The sequence below is a fragment of the Gekko japonicus genome, unplaced genomic scaffold (genome assembly GCF_001447785.1).
Source record: "Gekko japonicus isolate JY-2015 unplaced genomic scaffold, Gekko_japonicus_V1.1 scaffold24, whole genome shotgun sequence".
In the NCBI taxonomy this organism is placed as follows: domain Eukaryota; kingdom Metazoa; phylum Chordata; class Lepidosauria; order Squamata; family Gekkonidae; genus Gekko; species Gekko japonicus.
In genome coordinates, this window is record NW_015164665.1 from 81792 (window position 1) to 101662 (window position 19871).

A 19871-nucleotide genomic window follows, 5' to 3' on the forward strand; every position below is an offset into this window, starting at 1 on the left:
GCTGTTGAAGGACCTTGAGCAGGGCCAGTTGTTGCTATGCATGCGGGACTTGCTAAAGGAGGATTGGGAATGATTGTGGGCATAATCCAGCACAATTATTATTTTGGATGCTGTACCATGTGACAGCGAAGGACTCAATGAAGAAGTGAAATGTTTTCCATGAGCTTCACTAAGCAACAGGAATAACAGAAAGAAATTATCCCCGGCCTAGACAATGTTTCCACATGCATTAAATGGGGGACATCTGTGGAGATGTAGCTGAGTGGGGAGGAGGTATTGCTTGACATAAAAATACATGGGATGCAGTGGGGAGGTGGGCAAGCATAGGAAGGATGGGATAGTAGATTGTCTAGAAGGGAATTTTGGAGGAAGGTAGTGTAGGTCCATCTAAGAGGCCTAAGGACAGAAGAAGTGCATGAAGGAAGGGGAGGATAGAGGATTTCAACAATAAAGATGTGAGAGCCAAGTCTGGGGGGTGGGGAACAGGGGAGACAGCATTTGCCTGTTCATTCAGCTACAGTCCATCTTTATGACCATGTTTCTTTAGACATTATCTAAGAGTCTTCTTAATTGGGAATTTTAAGGATATTAGTTTAAATCCAACCTTAAAGAATACCAGTGTCAAACAAATATTGGTACTGAATACCATTAAACCTCTTAGGACACTTTCGGCACTAGCCTGACAGGAAAAAAATTAAGCACCAACCTCTTCAGTCATTTGCTTAATACAGATTGCTTATGTAAGCTTTGCCCCGTTTCCAGGAATTCTTTAGCAAATGCCTCTAGAGCTTTAAGATGTTTTTCTATGAAAACAAACACCCATTAGGCAGGATGATAAATCTTAGCAATATATAGCTTGAAAAACTGACATACTAATAGAATTGGAAACTTTTTCTTGCCAAGTGATAGGAGATAATTTTGTTGTTCAGTCGCACAGTCGTGTCCGACTCTTTGCGACCCCATGGACCAGATCATGCCAGGCCTTCTGGTCTTCTGCCATCCTCTGAAGTTTGCTCAACTTCATGTTCATTGCATCTATGAAGTTAGAAAAAAGGCAGAATACCAACATACACCCTGTAGCAGCTCCACATGAAGGGCAATGCAGCTGGGACCACTGCAACTCCTGGCTTCTCCCCCATGCAACACAACCTGTAACTATTTTATTTATTTATTTATTTATTTGGATTTCTATCCCGCCCTCCCCGAAGGCTCAGGGTGGCTAACAGGGCACAATGCCAGGTAATAACAATGAAATAATATAAAATGTTAAATTACAATAGACAATTAATAAACAAGTAAATAAACATAATAAAAACATTTCCGGTGCTCCTCTATTCAGTTCCAGATGTTAAGATTTTAAGACCAAGATGGTGTTCTCAGTGGCATAGCTAGACAACCACAGCAGTGCAAATCCCACTGCCCTGCCGTCCCCTAAACACGTCCCGTTCCCTCCACTGATGCCCGCACCAGTGGTAGCAATATGTGGAAATCATAGGGCGTTGATGGAACAATGATGGTGAAACAATGATGGTGGCGGCTCATATTCGAAAGCCTGGTGGAAGAGCTCCGTCTTACAGGCCCTGCGGAACTGTACTAGGTCCCGCAGAGCCCGGATCTCACCTGGGAGCTCATTCCACCAGATAGGAGCTGCCACCGAAAATGCCCTAGCCCTGGTCATCGCAAATTTGGTGGTCCTGGGGCCTGGAACGTCCAGGAGATTTTGATTCCCCAACCGTAGTGCCCTTGGGGAACATGTGGGGAAAGGCGGTCCCTTGGGTATGCTGGTCCCTGGCCATATAGGGCTTTAAAGGTAAGAACCAGCACTTTGAAGCAAATCCGGTACGCTATTGGCAACCAGTGCAGCGCTTTCAGCACAGGCCGGATCTCGTCTAGGAAGACCCATCAACAGCCTGGCTGCAGCATTCTGCACCAGTTGCAGCTTCCGAATTTGCAACAAAGGCAGCCCCATGTAGAGAGCATTACAGTAGTCTAGCCTCGAGGTGACCGTTGCACGGATCACTGTGGCCAGGTCATCACGGTCGAGGAAAGGGACCAACTGCTGCGCCAGCCGAAGATGGTAAAAGGCCAACTTGGCAGTGGCTGCTACCTGGGCCTCCATCGTTAACGAGGAGTCCAGGAGCACACCCAAACTCCTAACCTCCGATGCTGGCACCAATGGTGCCCCGTCGAAGGTCGGGAGAGGGAGCCCTAACCCTGGACCAATCCGACTCAGACCCAGGACCTTCGTCTTTGCCGGGTTTAATTTCAGCCGACTCAGTCTGAGCCACCCAGCCACGGCCTGTAGTGCCCGATGAAGGTCATCGGGAGTGGAACCCGACTGGCCGCCCAACATCAGATATAGCTGGGTGTCATTTGAGAGATGCAGGTGTGACTTTCACAAAATAGCTTGCTGGCAATGCAACAGGCAGCAATAATTGTAGATGGAGCAAGGACATTTGCAGAATCAATGAAATGAACAACAACCTTAAACTGAGGAAACTGTTCAGGTCCATTGACAAACAGCATACGACACTCAATAAAACAAGGGGGAAAACAAGAAAGGGGATTCTGATAGCACAGGAATCAGCCCATTGTTTTATTTCTTTGGGGGCCACTGCTCCTGAAACCTGTATGACAGACATTAGAGCAATATGTGTTTCTGCTCTTATCACTGTACCTCTGTACCTCTGTATGGAGTAGTGCTATGCTTGTTATGTTGTTTTCTGTCATACAGTTTGAAAAGGCACATAACATTAAAAAGTCTCTAGAACAAAAATGGTGGCCACTCTATGGTGAGTTTCATTGGTCATTTCTGCTCTATAGGCCTTGTGTTGTGCCCTTTTTTCAGGCAATCAAAGGCCATACCACTCTCTATAATCTGCATCCCACAGGGTCAGGGTTATAGATAGGCCAAGCAGACACAGTTTGCCACCAATCTCGCCATTTTGAAAATGTATAGAGAGCCCTCACATGCTCCCCTTTCATTCCCAGAGACACCGCCAGATTGGGTAGCACAATCCCTTTTAATAATCACCCCTCACTCAGACACTGGCACAGAGCTATTGGGGCTGGGAGACTCAAACACCTCTTCTGCCATCCAATATATATTTACATGTAGGCTGAGATCTTAATATGTGTTTGTTTCTTTTCCTGAGACCACACACATCCATCCCACAGGGTTAAACAAACAAGGAGATTTATTGATGGTTTGAACACAACACTGGAGTGAATCAGAAAGAAGTTACAAAATTTCTTTTTAGTTGAACTATTTCCCTATTCAGGCATTTGGGATTCTTCTTTACAAGTTGAACTTTTCCAGCTAGCGTTAAGCTACCCGTCTGCCACTTGTTTCACTCAGCCAGTCTGACTCCCTCTCAGCTGAAAAACTGCTGTTTTCAACTGTCCCTCTCACCAAAATTCCCATTGGTCACTCTTAGGGAGAGGTGGATCCTAAGTGGTCCATCAGACCTTGTTTGTTGTCCTCATGCCATAGGGTACAGAGAAGATCTTTGCCTCTGTGCATGTTGAATGGTTGTGGAGAACCAAGAATGATGTGGGATAGGTAACAAGTAGCAGCTGCAACAGAGTTTCTATGGCTAGGTACTCATGAGGTGCTCATGAGGGAGTAAAAGTAAAAGAAGGCGTTAACACCTAGGGGCTTGGTCTGGCTTCTTAGCCTAGCTCCTAGCAGATGTGTGTGTTTTGGGGCTTCGCATGCTGAGGGGAAATAATGTAGTCTAAAGATGGTATTCTTCCTTAAACTGTGAAGAACGCCATGTACCTCTGCTTGTTCTGTTTTGTTTACTCTTGCCTCAGGTAACAATGGGTAGTTTGGTAGCAGTATTCCTTTTCTGCAGATTGAATATTTCCCCTGTGTTCCATGTGTATGGGATACTGCTGCAAGCTGTTAAATAAAGGAGGCTTGTTTATTCAGTATACAATCATTCTTGATTGTAAGATAATTGGTGCTCTTAGGTTTTTGAGCTTTTTATACACTTGGCTCTAGAGGTCTGAGGACTGAAGTAAATGTTACAATTTTTAAAGCGCTGGATCCAGGGCCTTGGACCCAACTTATGTTCCCTGCATCCATGCAGCAGCAGGGGGCAGCTTCTTTGAAAAAGAGGAGAGCCCAAAGGGGCTCAGAACTGTGCTGTAGGGGGGGGGGGCTGCTGCCTCCCCACAAGATGTTTTCCCACATCCTGGGGTGGAGTTATTTCCCCAGTTTTGCTGCTCCATGTACAAAGGATAAAAAGGAGGAGCAGGTGATATGAGAGCAATGCTACACTGTCAAGTAGCTACAGGGTGATAGTAGGACTGTGCTATTAATATATATATGTGAGGCTTCCAGTCTCATTTTAAAATCAAGGGATAAGTGCTAGAAGCTTCAGTTAATTTTTTCTCAATACGCACGTCAGTGAAGTGAACTAATTAACTGGAGTGCTTTAAATTTCGCATATTCTTGTGGTATTTATTTATTTTTCTACAGATGTTCTAACTGCCTTGTGAACACTGTGGAAAGTTAGCATGGAAATATTACTAAGAAATGAAAGTAATAGTTGTGCAGTGATCCTTCTACAGTCACATTTTGTGGTGTTTCCCTTCAGTCACTTTCTAAGCTGTTCAAATTTGCAGGAATCTACCTTCAAAATTCTTTTAAAATGATTGCCATTTTATCATGTAATCGCAAAACTGGTGTGTGCTGTAAATTAACAGTAATCTGTATGGTCCAAAACGTTCCAATCTTTATGAAGGATTCCAGTGAAAAGGGAGGCAAGCTTTAGTTACTTTAGAAACTGTTTCTGTGAGGTCTTTAATAAGTTTTATATATTGTTGTATTGTGTTCAAGTTGTTTCTGACTGTGGCATCAGCTGAAAAATGCTGCATGTGATTTTATTATTTTAACTGTGAAACTCAGGTGTATTGATCAGCTATTCAATAATTTAATATATAACATGGCACAGCTACAAAGCTTTCCAATTTTAAGTATAGTGGTGCTAGCTTTAAAAGTATAGTGCTTGGTTCTCAAATGACATTGAGGTGCTATTTTTTTCTTCTGTTCTCAGTTCAATTTAACTGTAACTATGACAACCTAGCAGACACAGCTGTCCTTTCACACCAGTGATATTATTCTGCCTCACTATGTTGTTCCATAATAGGCATCGTTAATGCATGCTATTCTGGCACTTGTACAGCATGAATTGATTAGCTATAACAGATTCAAAATATGTATACAATTATCACTGTTTTTGCTCTTTATGCCAAACTGGGCACTACTGAATCATTTAGGGAGGAAAACTACTGCTCAGCAATCTCCATCAAATTTAAGCATTGTTAACAAGCGCCACAGAAACGAACAATGTATGACTACATATTCATGGGGCATTCCAACATAATGCATAGTAAAAAGCAGAATTTGTGACCAAGTGATCCCTTGACAAGGAGCTATGACCAATCATGGCCCTGTGATAAGTGAATTTTTTGGAAAGATTTTTTTTTGAGAGTATGCCTTAAAAAGATCTGTACAATAACGTACAGGTAGTCGTTGATGAACTCTTTCCTGCTAGTATGTGTTTCTTGACAATCTAGGTGGGAAATTAGAAAATCCTCATATAGAACTTTCCTTTCTCATGATTGCCTCACTCCATTCAGCAGTCCCTTGCTTGTCATCCAGGACTGCTCCTTGTTTTCTCTTAAATTTACTTGGCAGTGGCAACAAAATCCGAAACGCTGTCTCTTTTCCTTTCTTCCAAAAGCTGTAAAACAGTTTTGAAAGTGCAACATAATTTCCTTGGGAAATGTCGCTTTTAAAACAAAGGAAGTGACAGGGTTATGGATTTTGCTGCCCCTACCAGGTAAGTTCATGCAATGGGAAGGGGTGGTTAGGGACTCTTAAGGGAGATGGGGAAGATCTGATTGGGGTTTGGGCTGTTGGTCAGTATAATGCAAGCCCCAGTGCATTGTAAACCACTATCCTGAGCAGGGATGAGGATTTCCAATGGGGTGAGTACAATTTTCAAGACAGTCCTCCCCCCAATCTCAAGAATATCTCTATGTAACAATTGTCTCACAATAGTGCTGATGCTAATTGAATCATTGTCTTTTTAATATGCTTCTCAATAATACTTAGCATTTTGTATAGCACTCTCAGATGTTCAAAGCATTTCACACATTGTCTTATAATTCTTGCTCTCATATTGTCTGAAAGGCTGATGGTTTTTTTCCTCCAAAGCCACTTCACAAGATTTGAGCCAGTAGCTCTTAGCTACTATGCTACCCAAGTTCCCATAGTATTTGTGCAAATTGCTTGTGGCTATATTACACATACTGAGTTAGATCTGGCATAAACATTCCACTTACACAAGCAGAAATACAAGAATAAGACAGTACACACTTGCACTAAGTCAAACTTAATTGTATCTGCTTGTGCAAGATCTTGTGCAGACAATTTCTGGGTCCTATAATATGTCAGGAGGGAAGTGCTAGGGGTTGCACAAGAAGTGGAACTATGTTAAGTCTATTTATGTTTCCACTTGCCCATCTCTGGATCCAAGCCACTACTTGAGAGACAGTGTTTGCGTCTTACTTTTTCTTGGAAATGGTTTTATGAAGACTTATTTATTTATTAAGAGCATTTCTATTCTATCGTCCCTCCCATGTTCTCCCCTCCTTCATATTATCCTTGCAATATCCTTGTGAGATATGTTTGGCTAAGAGAAAGAGGGTGGCTGTCCCAAGGTCATGCAGTAAATGTCACAGTAAGTAGAAATTTGAACCCGAGTCTCCCAAATTCTAGTCCAGCCCTCTAACTTGTTATATCGCACTGGCTTACAGGGTGTATTTTGAAGGCTGTTATCCAAATAAAAATAAATCAGTTTTTCAATCTGGGACGGAACACCAGTGTGATGTAACAGTTAAGAGTATCAGACTAAAATCTGGGGGGCCCAAGGTTAAATCCCTTCTCTGCCATAAACTATTCTCTAAGGTGATGGACCACCATACCACAGGATTATTGTGAGGATAAAAAGGGGATGCAAGAGCCACATATTCCACCCTGAGCTCCTCAGGGGAAGGGAGGATAAAAATGAATTAGATGCAGAGATTAAAATATCCGCTCCCTCCCCATAACTAACTTAAATGGAAATAACTCTACATAGTTGAACTAATTTCCTGGTAACTGTGCTTAGGTTTACTAACAGGCTTCTTAGCACAGCATTACTGTAGATGCATAGAATGGCAATAAAATGTTTCTAATACAAATTGCCTGTAACAGGATATTCATGTCTGTTAGTTCTAAAGATATATTAAGGTAACTGGTCTAGTACATTTTAAAATACATCTCTATATCCCTTTTTAAAAATCTGAAATGACTGACAAACCTCTAAACTGTGTCATGTGACTACAAGGCTGCCAGTTAAGCAGAACTAGGTGAAAGATATGGAGCTAGTTTAGCATGTGATGCTAAAGCAGGGGCAGAATGTGAAAGCATTAGGTCGCACTAGAGTAAATGATTGCAGCAAGAATAGTACTGGTAGTCAAGGCAACAACAGATATGGCTTTGCAGAGAAGCAAATAAAAGCAGTCCTACCATCATTTTTTCATCTGTTCCCATTGATGAAAGCAGTTTTATCACTCCATACAATCAAAAAATGAAAAGCAAATGCTGAATTCAGGCAGAAATACAAGTATTTATTTAGTGTTTTTGTTTGTTTGTAGGACCACTGGAAAGGAGTTTGCTTTGAAGATTATAGACAAAGGAAAATGCTGTGGAAAGGTATGAAGAGAATATAAAATAATTCCATTGTAGTGTGAGAGATCCTTCCACATTCATCTCATCCAGGATGATACTGGAAGATTCCAAAGTCTGGCCGCTGAATAGCCAAAATGCCATATAAAACCCTGAGTGACCAAGATTCACTGTTGCTCTGGGAAATTTACCATTTACCATTACCAAACCACTATTAGGGTTTATTTTCTGATAAGAACATTTACAAATGTTTGTTCATCAGTGTTGTATATTTCTGAATGTTGTAAAACTGCATCTGCTTTCACAGGTATGTGGTTAGCAGAATTACGCTGTCTAAATAGCATTGTTATTGCTTGCAAACTGAGTTTGTAAATTATTGAGTAAATCAACAGAAAATCTATCCCATCTGTTTCATTAATTGAACAAAGAAAATGCAATGGCATCCAATATCCTTTCGATAATACAAGAAGACATCAAAATAAATTTGCTTCATTGTAGCAAATGTTAATCCTATATATATAAAAAAGTCCAACATGTTGGCACTTTCTGGCTCTCCCATTGGCTGTACTGTGTGCTTCATTAGCCATTGGCCTGTCAGCCGCCACTCAAAAGTACTCACGTGACATTGTCTGGATGCTGGGTCCACTCCTCTCCCCCAACCACTGCCAGCCTGGACACTGTTCCCTGACAGAATAAACTGCCAAAACAGCTGTCTCTCCTGACTAAGACGCTTCTACTTCTGCTTCTGAGTGGGATCTCAGACAGGTACAGTGCCATAGACTCTACCCTCCAAAACTGTCATTTCCTCCTGGGGAACCATTGCTGCCAATCTCCTGATAAGGGCTGGAGATCACTCAGAATAACAACTGCTCTGCAGAGATCAGTTCCCCTGGAGACAGTGGCTGCTTTGCAGGGTGGACTCTGTATCATTATACCATGTTGAGGTCGCTTCCCTCCTGCTTGGGTCCCCACTGCGGAGAAAGACTGTACTTTTCCTAGGTAGAGGGTGCGTGGGGGTGGTGGAAAGTTGAAGTCAGAGGTTGATGGTTGATAAAAGTAGGTTGATGTTTGACTGGGAGGGAGATAGGGTTGCTAACTCCATGTTGGGAAATTCCTGGAGATTTGAGGGGTGGAGCCTGGAGAGGGTGGGGTTTGAGGAGGGGTGGGATCTCAGACAGCTACAATGCCAGACTCCACTCTCCAAACCAGCCATTTCCTCCTGTGGAACCATTGTTGCCAATCTCCAGGAGAGGGCTAGAGATTACTTAGCATTACAACTGTTCTTCAGATGACAGAGATCAGTTCCCCTGGAGAAAGTGGCAAGCTCTGTGTCATTATACCTTGCTGAGGTCACCAGTTTGAGCCCAAATTGACGCTGAGTGCCCAGGGCCAGGGCACCCGCCCAGAGCCTCTTTATAGAGCTCGGTGTATTTGTTTCCACAATGGTGCTTGAAAAGCTGAAGTCAGAGGGGCAGATAAAGGTAGGTTGATGGTTGGCTGAGAAGGAGATAGGGTTGCCACCTCCATGTTGGGAAATTCCTGGAGATTTGAGGGGTGGAGCCTGGAGAGGGTGGGGTTTGAGGAGGGGTGGGATCTCAGACAGCTACAATGCCAGACTCCACTCTCCAAACCAGCCATTTCCTCCTGTGGAACCATTGTTGCCAATCTCCAGGAGAGGGCTAGAGATTACTTAGCATTACAACTGTTCTTCAGATGACAGAGATCAGTTCCCCTGGAGAAAGTGGCAAGCTCTGTGTCATTATACCTTGCTGAGGTCACCAGTTTGAGCCCAAATTGACGCTGAGTGCCCAGGGCCAGGGCACCCGCCCAGAGCCTCTTTATAGAGCTCGGTGTATTTGTTTCCACAATGGTGCTTATGATCAGCTATAGTTTGCCTTATGTCAAAAGGACTTAATTTGTTTGTGTATGTTTATATACATATACACCTATTTTATTTTTTTGATTTATACTTCACCCTCCCCACCAAGAATAATATAAAAACAATTATGACATAGATAAAACCATCTAAAAACAATTCAAAACATAAAGTGCTAGCTGGGTGTAAACTAATACATTAGGGATGGCGGCAGCGGTTACTTTATTCATCAGTTCTTGCTTTATCATACATATACGACTGGCACAGGCTGTAGTGGTGGAGTCGGGCACCTCTTTAATGATGATGGTGGTGGTGGCGGCAGCTCAGGGTGCCTTACAAGAATAACATAAAAACAATTATGACAGATAAAACTATCTAAAAACAATTCAAAACATAAAGTGCTAGCTGGTTATAAACTAATACATTTGGGATGGTGGCAGCAGTTACTTTATTAATCAGTTCTCGATCTTTATATATACGACTAGCACAGGCTGTAGTGGTGGAGTCAGGCATCTTTTAATGATGATGTTGGTGATGGTAATGGTGGTGGCAGCGGCTCCTTAGTCGAAGGCCTGGTGGAAGAGCTCCATCTTGCAGGCCCTGTGGAACTGTAAAAGGTCCCGCAGGGCCCTGATCTCTTCTGGGAGCTCATTGCACCAGTACAAAGCCACCACCGAGAATGCCCTGGCCCTGGTGGTTGCCAGTCTGATATCTTTAGGGCCTGGGAGGGTCAATCGATTTTGTGACCCTGAACACAGTGCTCAGTGGGGTACATATGGGGAAAGGCGGTCCCTCAGGTATGTCGGCCCCTGACCATATAGAGCTTTAAAGGTAAGAACCAGCACCTTGAAGCGAACTCGGAATGCTATCAGCAGCCAGTGTAATGCCTTTAACACAGGCTGGATGTGCTCCCGCATAGGGAGACCCATTAGAAGTCTGGCTGCTGCATTTTGCACTAGCTGCAGCTTCCGGATTTGTGACAAGGGCACCCCCATGTAGAGAACGTTACAGTAGTCCAGTCTTGAGGTAACCATTGCGTGGATCACTGTTGCCATGTCATTGCAGTCGAGGAAGGGAACCGACTACCTAATTAGCTGGAGGTGATAAAAGGCTGACTTGGCAGAGGCTGCTACTTGGGCCTCCATTGTTAAGGAGGCATCCAAGAGCACTCCCAAACTCCTAACCTCCAGTGCTGGCACCAATGGTGCCCCATCAAAGCTTGGTAGTGGCACAGGCACAGGACCTCCGTCTTCATCGGATTCAGTTTCAGCTGGCTCAGTCTAAGCCAACCAGCCATGGCTTGTAGTGCCCAGTATAGATCTTGTGGTTTAGAGTCAGACTGGCCACCCAACAACAGATATAGCTGGGTGTCATCCGCATAGTGGTGACAACCCAACCCATGCCTTCGGGCAATCTGGGCAAGGGGGCGCATATAGATGTTGAATAGCATCGGGGAGAGTACTGCCACTTGAGACACTCCACAATTCAATGGGAGCCTTCGGGACATCTGTTCCCCTAGCGCCACCCTTTGTCCTTAGAGAAAGAAGGCAAGCCATCATAAGGCAGACCCCTGATGGTCGACCATGTCGATTGCTGCCAACAGGTCCAACAGCAACAGTCCTGCCGATCCACCCCGATCCAGATGCCTCCGGAGGTCCAGCACCTACACATAGGAATGAGCTATTCCTAGGAATTAGCTGTGTTGTTAACCTTTTCCTTTGGTTAATGTAATGTGATTTAAATGGTTTAATCTCCTGGACCCTTATACTTCAGGTTGCAGGTCTGGGGTTCCATATTTGAATGCTTTCTGATGAAAAAGATTCTCGGGACATAAATATTTTGAATTTCAGGTAGAAAGGCACATACATGTTTAAGCTAATGTTTTTCTGTGTGCAAAGAGAGGGCATGAAGGAAAATCTCAGAATAACTATTCAGGTTAGTCCCTTTTTATTATATCAACTGGACTATATACTTTTTCCTATAATACTACAGTTGAGGAATACCCAATGAAGTTGATGGGCAAAAGGAAGTATTAGTTTACTCAATGATAAGTGAGTTCACTGCCAGTGTATATAGTGATGGCTACAAGGCTTTAAAGGGGGGTTAGACAGATTGTTGGTGGATAGGCCAGTCAGTGGCTACTAGCCATGTTAGTTAAAGGGAGCCTCCATATTCAAAGACAGTAAACCTCTGAATACTAGCACAAAGAGGTAACATTGGGGACAGCCTTAGTTTCTATATCCTGTTCATTGACCCATCTAGAGCAACTAGCTGGCCAGTATATAAAACAAAAATGCTGGTGGGCTAGGTGGACCACTGGTCTGATTCTGCAAGGCCCTTATGTTCTTACAGTAGACTGATTAACAAAAATCTTTAAATATTGAATGGTGTAAGGAGACAAAAATTTCCATCTAATCAACTGCAGTCACAAACCAATTCACAGCTTTGTCCTAACCATGTGTACTCAGAAGGAAATTTATCTTGCATTTCCGCGTACACTCCCTCCATTAGCCAGCATTTTACCTAAGGTTGCCAAACTCCCCAGTTTGCCAGGGGTCCCCCATTTTGGGGGGGTTCTACCCCACCCCCAACACCCACAGCCACCCATCTCTCTACCTTTAAGTGTGTGCAACCCATGTTTCATCCCAAGCACGAACTCCGCAAGCTTGCAGGGAAAAGCCAGCTTCATTCTTAAAAGGGAAACGCAGCTGCTCTTAAAGGGGAAACGCCAGCTGCCGGCTACTTTAACTGCAGGGAACTGCCGTTTCTGGAGATCCAGCGCACGGGCGGGTGGGGGCAGCGGCAGACGTCCCCAACGTGACGTCATCACATTGGGGATGCCCCACCCCCTCCAGGAACACCCCCAAAGTCCCCCGCTGGGGGTGGAAGATGGACTTGGCAACCCTAATTTTACCTGCCTTTTCCCCAGAGTGCATCATTAGAGGTTTTTTCAGTTTTTTTAAAAATGTAAGTGCTGTTATGGTACAATGCTATAACAATTTAATGCTGTGATCAACGAGTCCTGGTTCTGGCAATAGATCGTTACAACATGAGGTTGCTATAGCAATCTAGCAATGACAGGCTTTAAAAAATATTGCCCCAAAGTCCTCCAGTGGTGCAGGGGAAGTGGTGGCTGCGTGGGGGAGCTTAAGCAAGGAAAGTAGCAGAGGTGTGTCTGGGACCTTATAAAGGCACACCTTTCTGTACACACAGTGTACTAAGGTACACTGACTGTGATCTTTCTGAAAAAAATTTTTTAACCGGGTTTGGGAAAGATAACATCAAAGGAGAAGACCCAGAAAGTGGATGATTGGGGTGATGTCATATAGATGCTCTAGAGCCAGCTTCCATGTAGAAGCTACCTAGATTAACCTTGGTCTGATCCAGCATGTCCGTTCTTATGTTCATGGTTTCTGCCTAAGTAAGATCGTTCTGAACTGAGAACAGCTGTATTTACATGCAAGATCAAACTTTTGTAAGTAGGTGCTGCTTATCATAAAATAACTCAGTCTTTTCCAGTTTTTCTTTTCTGTTGTCATCAAAATAAAATACAGACTCAAGTGAATAAATTAATTTTGAAAAGAGTAGATTTCAGACGGGGGCTTTACATCGGTTAGGGTGCCGGTTCCAATCATTGTACTTACCGGTGTTCAGACGGGGCACATCTGCCTCCTCTCCTTAACCGGTGTAAAGCCCTTTACACCGTTGCACTCTGCTACCAGGTCCCCAAGTGGTGGTATACAGAGTGCAACAGTGGTAAACGGTGCACCCCGGCGTCTGATCGCTCTCCACCGGTGCCTAGGCATTTCCGTCGGAATCCTGAGGCTTCCGGCTTTCCCCCGCCATTTTATTTTAACTCTATGCGATGTGCGCTCGGGCGAAGCTTCGCCCTGAGCGTCTGTTAAAATAAACACAAAAAAACTTACTTTACCTTCCCGGAGGAGTCCGGGACTTAAGGGAGGCCAGGTTGGGATTTAAACTTTAAAGGTAAATCCTTACCTTTAAAGTTTAAATGTAATGGGGGGGGTTGAGCATGCACAAAAATCGCCATTCTCTGAATGGCTGCCTGTGCGCATGCTCAAACTGCTTTAAAAAAAAAAAACGCCGACGCCCGCAGCATGTGAGCGGGCGTCCAACGTAGGCATTCGCAAGATGGAGGGTGAGTCTGATCGCGTTTCTGCCGGCATAAACTGCACCGGTTCCAACCGGTGCAGTTTATGCCGGCAGAAAGGCCGCGTCTGAACGCACCCTATGTGTATTTTTGTATGCTGGTTGTTTTTTATAGCCCACCTTTCTTACTGAGATATGAGGTGGGATTACTAGAGGGTTGGTTTTTTTTAATCAAAACTATGAAATGGGTCTAAGATTACAAAACTGGAAAACATTGCAAACAAAACCAGTAAAAGACACGACGCACCATAGCAATGCAGACATAAGATCACAAAAGCAGAAGACAATGTAGCAAGAGTAAGATGAAGCATACGATAAACAGCGCAATAGCCCACAGTCCGTTTCCCATTATAAAAACACCCTTCTGAATGCTGTAGTTGGACATCCCTAGACCAGTGCTTTTTGGCAGGTATAATTGACTTTCAGTTCTTTTGGTTGATTTCCAGCTGCACATCATATTTGTCTATCTGAAGATGTATGGCCTGGATATGGCAGCACGTAAAGTGTAAAGAGCTTTAAGACTTTTGAGTCAGGGCTGAGCTCTCCCTTAAATAAGAGATAAATGCTTGTATAAAACCTTTTTTAACCAATTCAAATTATATTCTTTTTAGTGTCTAATTTGCTTGTTTGTTCTTGCACATTCTTTGTAGCAGAATGGGAAAGTTCACTCCATACCTTATCCCAGCTGTAGATTTTTCCACTTCCCCCAGCCCTGTGGCCTTTGTCTTTAGCGAAGTTTCAGCCATGTTGCGAAAGCACATGCGTGTTTGTTTTTCTTTTCAGCACAGGTTTGTTTGAAGCAGGCTTATGTTTGTTCTAGAAGGGCTATTGGTGCTCTCACATATTGGGAGACCAGTTTTAAGACATGCCTGGTGTACCACATGTTCACAGGAGGGGATGCATGCTTAGCATGTAGGTTTTTAATAATTAAGTCATTAGGATAAAATGAACCCTACTGATAAGTATGCTAACTGAATACAGAAGTCATTTGATCTATGATCCTGATGAGGCAGGGAGATCAGGCAGTGTTCATTCTCATCCACTGTAGAATGTGTTCCATAGTTTTCCATAACAATGCATGAAGTTCATGGTGTTAGAATGTTTGTACTGTGATGAGGATTTGGTTTCTAGTGAGGTTTCTTGGTTTCACAAAGCATTTGTTGGAGTTTCAGGAAATCACAACCCCACTATAGTATAACTAGTTTGTTTCTTACAGAGGATAGTACTGAAACACTTACCTGATGACTAAAAGGAGACTTTTTTTGTTTTCTCTCTAACATGTACTGAAGAAATGTTACAAGATTTTATTGCAATTATGTAGTAATCTATTGTTTGCAAATATTTATGAGATAGTTGGGCCGATATCTGTGTTTCACAATGGATTTTTTAATGACTACACAGTAAATAATACAGAGAAGAATAGTGTTGGAAAGCTCAGTTCTCTGTATGAAGCTCAGTTCTCTCCTAAATAGTGTTTAAAACTGTTGTTAAAGAAGGCTGCTTTTCTTTTCTTCCTCTCCCCCCCCCCAACAATGAACAGGAACATTTGATTGAGAATGAAGTATCAATACTGCGCCGAGTGAAGCACCCCAATATCATCATGCTAATAGAGGAGATGGATACTGCAACAGAGCTTTATCTGGTGATGGAACTGGTCAAGGTGGGAAGTTTACTGATATTAAATATGAAGTAATAGAAAGTTTCATGTTCAGGACCTATGCCACTGTACAGAAGGTAATGTAGATGCATCTATTCAAAGAGTCCCCTCCCTCAGCATGCAATAATTCAAGTCACCAACAGTGCAGTCCTATGCAAATTCACTGTAGTTGGAGCTTACTGATTTCAGTAGGATTACACTGAGTAACCATGCACAAGATCTCACTGTAAATCATGGCCAACATCCAAATATATCCAGTTCTGCTTATTGCAGACCATTTACTGTTGATTTTGAGATATGTAGTAGTGCACAGAACCATTGTATGTAAGTTACATTTGTATACTGAGTTGTCTTGGAAATGAAAATGTAGAAATCTGTTTCAGGAATAATACTCTGACTGGAAAATGTAACATTTAATTTGGTCCCACATATATGTTGTACACACTGTATAAAACAGTATTTGTTGTTATAGCATGTTTTTGTTACGCACGCTAACTTTTTATGTATTGAGCCCATTATGAGTTTTTTTGCCAGTCTAATAGAAACATTTATTGATGCCTTTGATACAGCTCTAACTAAGCTATTATAACTAGTTTAGTTTAAGTCATTCTTACATGAAGTTGACTTTACATTTTTGATATATTATGCAAGCTGAGTGTAAGCTGCTTCTCAACAGTGAGAAAAGTTGATGAAATTTACTATTGGGTTTTTTTGTCTTTTACAGGGAGGAGACCTTTTTGATGCTATCACTTCCTCCACAAAATACACAGAACGTGATGGTAGTGCAATGGTCTACAACCTAGCCAGTGCATTGAAATACCTCCACGGTCTCAATATCGTACACAGAGATATCAAGCCAGAGAATCTTCTAGTATGTTCTCCCACCTCTCTTCCACATTAATGTAAATGCATGCATGTGTTAGGAAGCAATCAGGGGTGTTGAGGTACATGAATGTAATAATTGTGTGCTTGAAGTTAATCACTTTTCATGAAATATTAATAGCATTTGGTCACATGATCTGCCTCTCTGACATTTCCCAAGTCCTATCCTTATTTACATTTTGATTGCTGATTGTGTCTTGGGTAAGCAGGATTTCATTCCTTGTTAGCAGCTAAGACTTCAAATCCAAAAAAATAAGTTCTTTGTAAGAGCAGACTGGAATTAACAAATGCTTCTGAATTGTTCAAAATTGTCCATCTGCTATTTACTCTCATTGCATGGTTATATTGTCTGTGAAGGAAATTGTTATTGGAGTCTGTCAGGAAAATCAAGATTTTACAATGCAGCACCTAGTAATAACAAAATATAAGGAGATGCCTTAAAGCTGTTTGTTACATGAACCCCTCAGCAAACAATAAGGTGCAGTTTGAGCAAACCCTAACTGCTAGTTCTGGCACATCCTTCTAGATTATCTTAGTTACTCAGGCAGGCAGTTTGAATTCAGAAAACTGTGAAATAAGAAGCTGCAGTTGGGATAAAGTATTAGGAAATTCCCTATCCCACTAACACCAGACTTCTCATCTCTGAATCTAGAAGGCTGGCTTTTTGTTCAGCTGTCCCTGAACCAAGCTGATTCTCTGTGTACTTGGAGAGTCCCTCCACAAAATATGAAAAGACCCTCCACCTGCTCAGTTGATGTCCCTGTTTTAGTGCTCTAAGATAAGCATGAGGCTATCAAGTTCACTATTAGAAGCAGTGTGTCTTTAGGAAGTGTAACTGAGAAACTGTTATGAAAATGTTAGGTCTTAATAATGAAATGTTATTAGTAATGACTTGACTGTTTATTGAACACAAGAAGGGGGTAACTCAGGGGCAGCTAGGTAGTTGGAAGTATCTTTCCATCTGTATATAATAAATACATAGATTGGTCTGGCTTTGATGCCAAAAGTTTCTAGTTTCTATCTGCTACAACAGACTAATATGGTTGCTTGCTTTGTTTGGGTGGGGAGATGGCAGGAGGGATATTATGAGATCTTGAAAAATACTGCTTTCCTGCTAACAGGTTTTCATATCTACAAGTAACAACATTGGCTACAGATGTTGTGACCATTTCAGAAATTCTTGCCAATGTTCCCTGTTTGGGGGGGGGGGGAATCACTATGGGGAAACTCATCAAGCAAGTTTTGATTGTTCACTTGTAGAAGCAAAAATTGTTGATGATGTCTTCTTAAATCAATAATAGTGACATCAGGAACTTAGTAAAATGGACCTCTTAGGGTAATCTGACACCTTAAGCTTCCATTAGTAATCAGGTATATAAATAGAGACATATGTTCTTTTTACTAAAGAGATTACATGACAGACAAGTCTTTATCCATGACTGCAGTAGACATTTACTTGTTGAGATGACATAAATATTTCACAATGTAAATGATTTCTTATCCTAGCAATATATTTAATTGGTGAAAGTTGTCTGATTTGCTTTTGCTAGTTCTTCATTGCTATATGCAAATAATATAAGGAACAGGAGATACAGTCTGTTTTATGGATAACTAGGAATAAGGCTCGTTGTAGATGCAATACAATGAGCTCTAGAAGGAAAGAAAGAATGAAGGAAGGAAAGAGAGAGAGAGAAAGAAAGAAAGAAAGAGAAAGAAAGAGAGGGAGAGAGAAAAGGAAAGACAGAAAGAGGGAGGGAAAGAAGTCAAAGAGATGGGGTGGGAGGGAGGAAAAGAATGCAAAGAGATAGGGAGGAAGGGAGAAAGAGGGAGGGAAGGGAAGAATGCAAAGAGATGGGAAGGAAGGAAGGGAGGGAAAGACTGCAAAGAGGGAGGAAGGAAGGAAAGAAGAGAGGGAGGGCCAGGGAAGGGGGGGCTCTCCAGCTCTTCCCTGGCTTGGCAGGCGAGCAGGGAAAGGTGGGGGTCCTCTGGAAGCCTGTCCCTGCCCATCCGCCTCAGCGGGCGGGCTGGGAAAGATGGGTGGGAGTGCGAAGGCCTTTCCCACCAGTCCACCTCGGCAGCCAAGCGGGGAAGGGTGGTGCAGAAGCCTCAGGAGTCCTTTACCCGCTCGCCTGCTGAGGCGGCTGAGCTGGGAAGAGTGGTGCGGGGGCCTCCAGAGGCCTTTCCCTGCCTGTCTGCCTTGGCGGGTGAGTGGGTAAAGGTGGCACAGGGGCCTCAGAAGGCGGGGGGTCGATACCGTGCGCCCTCCAGATCGTTGGGCCTGGCTGTCGCCACAGAGGCCACCAAGGGTTAAAGGCTGGGCGGTGCTTTCCTGTTCTCGCAGCCTGGTCAGCTTCTGTTGCAGCCAAGGATGACTGGTGTGGTGCTGCCATGATCAGCCTTGGGGTCCCAAGCGTCCTGGCTGCGGAACATCCATCCTCTTCAGTGGCTGTCTGTAGACTCAGGGCAAGAGTCTGGCTGCCAGTTATGTGGGCGGGACTCAGGCCACGCAGCCACCCAACGCAGCCCGGGGATTGGCAGAGGTTTGGAGTGGCACTTCATGTGGCCAACTGATTTTGCAGCGCATCGAATCTTGCCACCCCAAATGGCTTTTATATATAAGGAAAGGATAGACACTATAGATGATATACAGTTAGAAAATTCAACAATAAAATCATTCAATTGATTCATTTCAATTCAACCTTTAAAAATTGGTTCGATTCAGTCCAACCTTTAAAAACCAGAAACTTTAAAAAGCAGCATCACAGGTTATTTCGCTCTTGACGTTAATAACTTGAACATCCTCAAAGGGGCTGATGAATGAACCAATGATGGTGCTTTTTAACTCTCTGATTTTTAAAATTTTTGTTTCTCACAATAATCCCATGAAATATGTTAGTTTAAAGCAAGATATATTTTTAAAAAATGATGGTACTCATCAGTACTACTTAGTGGCACCTTTTTCAGGGCTCTACAAAGTCCTGAGGAGTCAATTGATGGAAATTGTCAGAATATATATGAATATTGGCACCTTTTCTTTTACATAAAAAAGCACTAGAAAGATTGATTCCATCATGCGCACTCAGTGAGTTTCTTGTCCTGAGCAGGAAGTCAAACACATGGCAGCTAACTCAACTATTTGCTATAATTTAGTTGGCTGTGATCCTAGGACAAGCTGGGAATCAGGGCTGGATTCAGTCATGTGCAAGTGGGAATATAAACAAGCTTAGTGGAGCTCTACTTGTGCAAGATCTTGTGCAACGTCTAGCTCAGGGGTGGCCAAACTTGCTTAACGTAAGAGCCACATAGAATAAACGTCAGATGTTTGAGAGCCACAAGACATGAACAAATATTACCCACATGTTTTTATTGAAAAATATGCAAATATGTTTTTCTATTCACTGTAAACGAGACTGCCAAAAATAAAAACAAAAGGGGTAAAAACAGTTACTGATAATGATATTGATTTGCCTTCTCCAAGCTGGCCGGGGGGGCGGGGGCTTTGAGAATGCACTTAAAGTTGCTTTCTTTCTCTGCTCCCCCCC

The 19871-nt window shown here is 42.9% G+C and overlaps 1 protein-coding gene across 1 annotated transcript in view; it reads left to right on the forward strand.

The window, feature by feature from the left end:
- DCLK2 (doublecortin like kinase 2) overlaps positions 1-19871 on the forward strand; it is a gene marked incomplete at its 5' end in the record, with an annotated part of 108095 nt that overhangs the window by 69589 nt on the left and 18635 nt on the right. The window contains 3 exons of the mRNA XM_015409029.1: positions 7714-7771; positions 15331-15450; positions 16172-16318. Of these exons, the coding sequence (XP_015264515.1) occupies positions 7714-7771; positions 15331-15450; positions 16172-16318 (325 nt within the window). The remainder of the gene's footprint in view (positions 1-7713; positions 7772-15330; positions 15451-16171; positions 16319-19871) is intronic.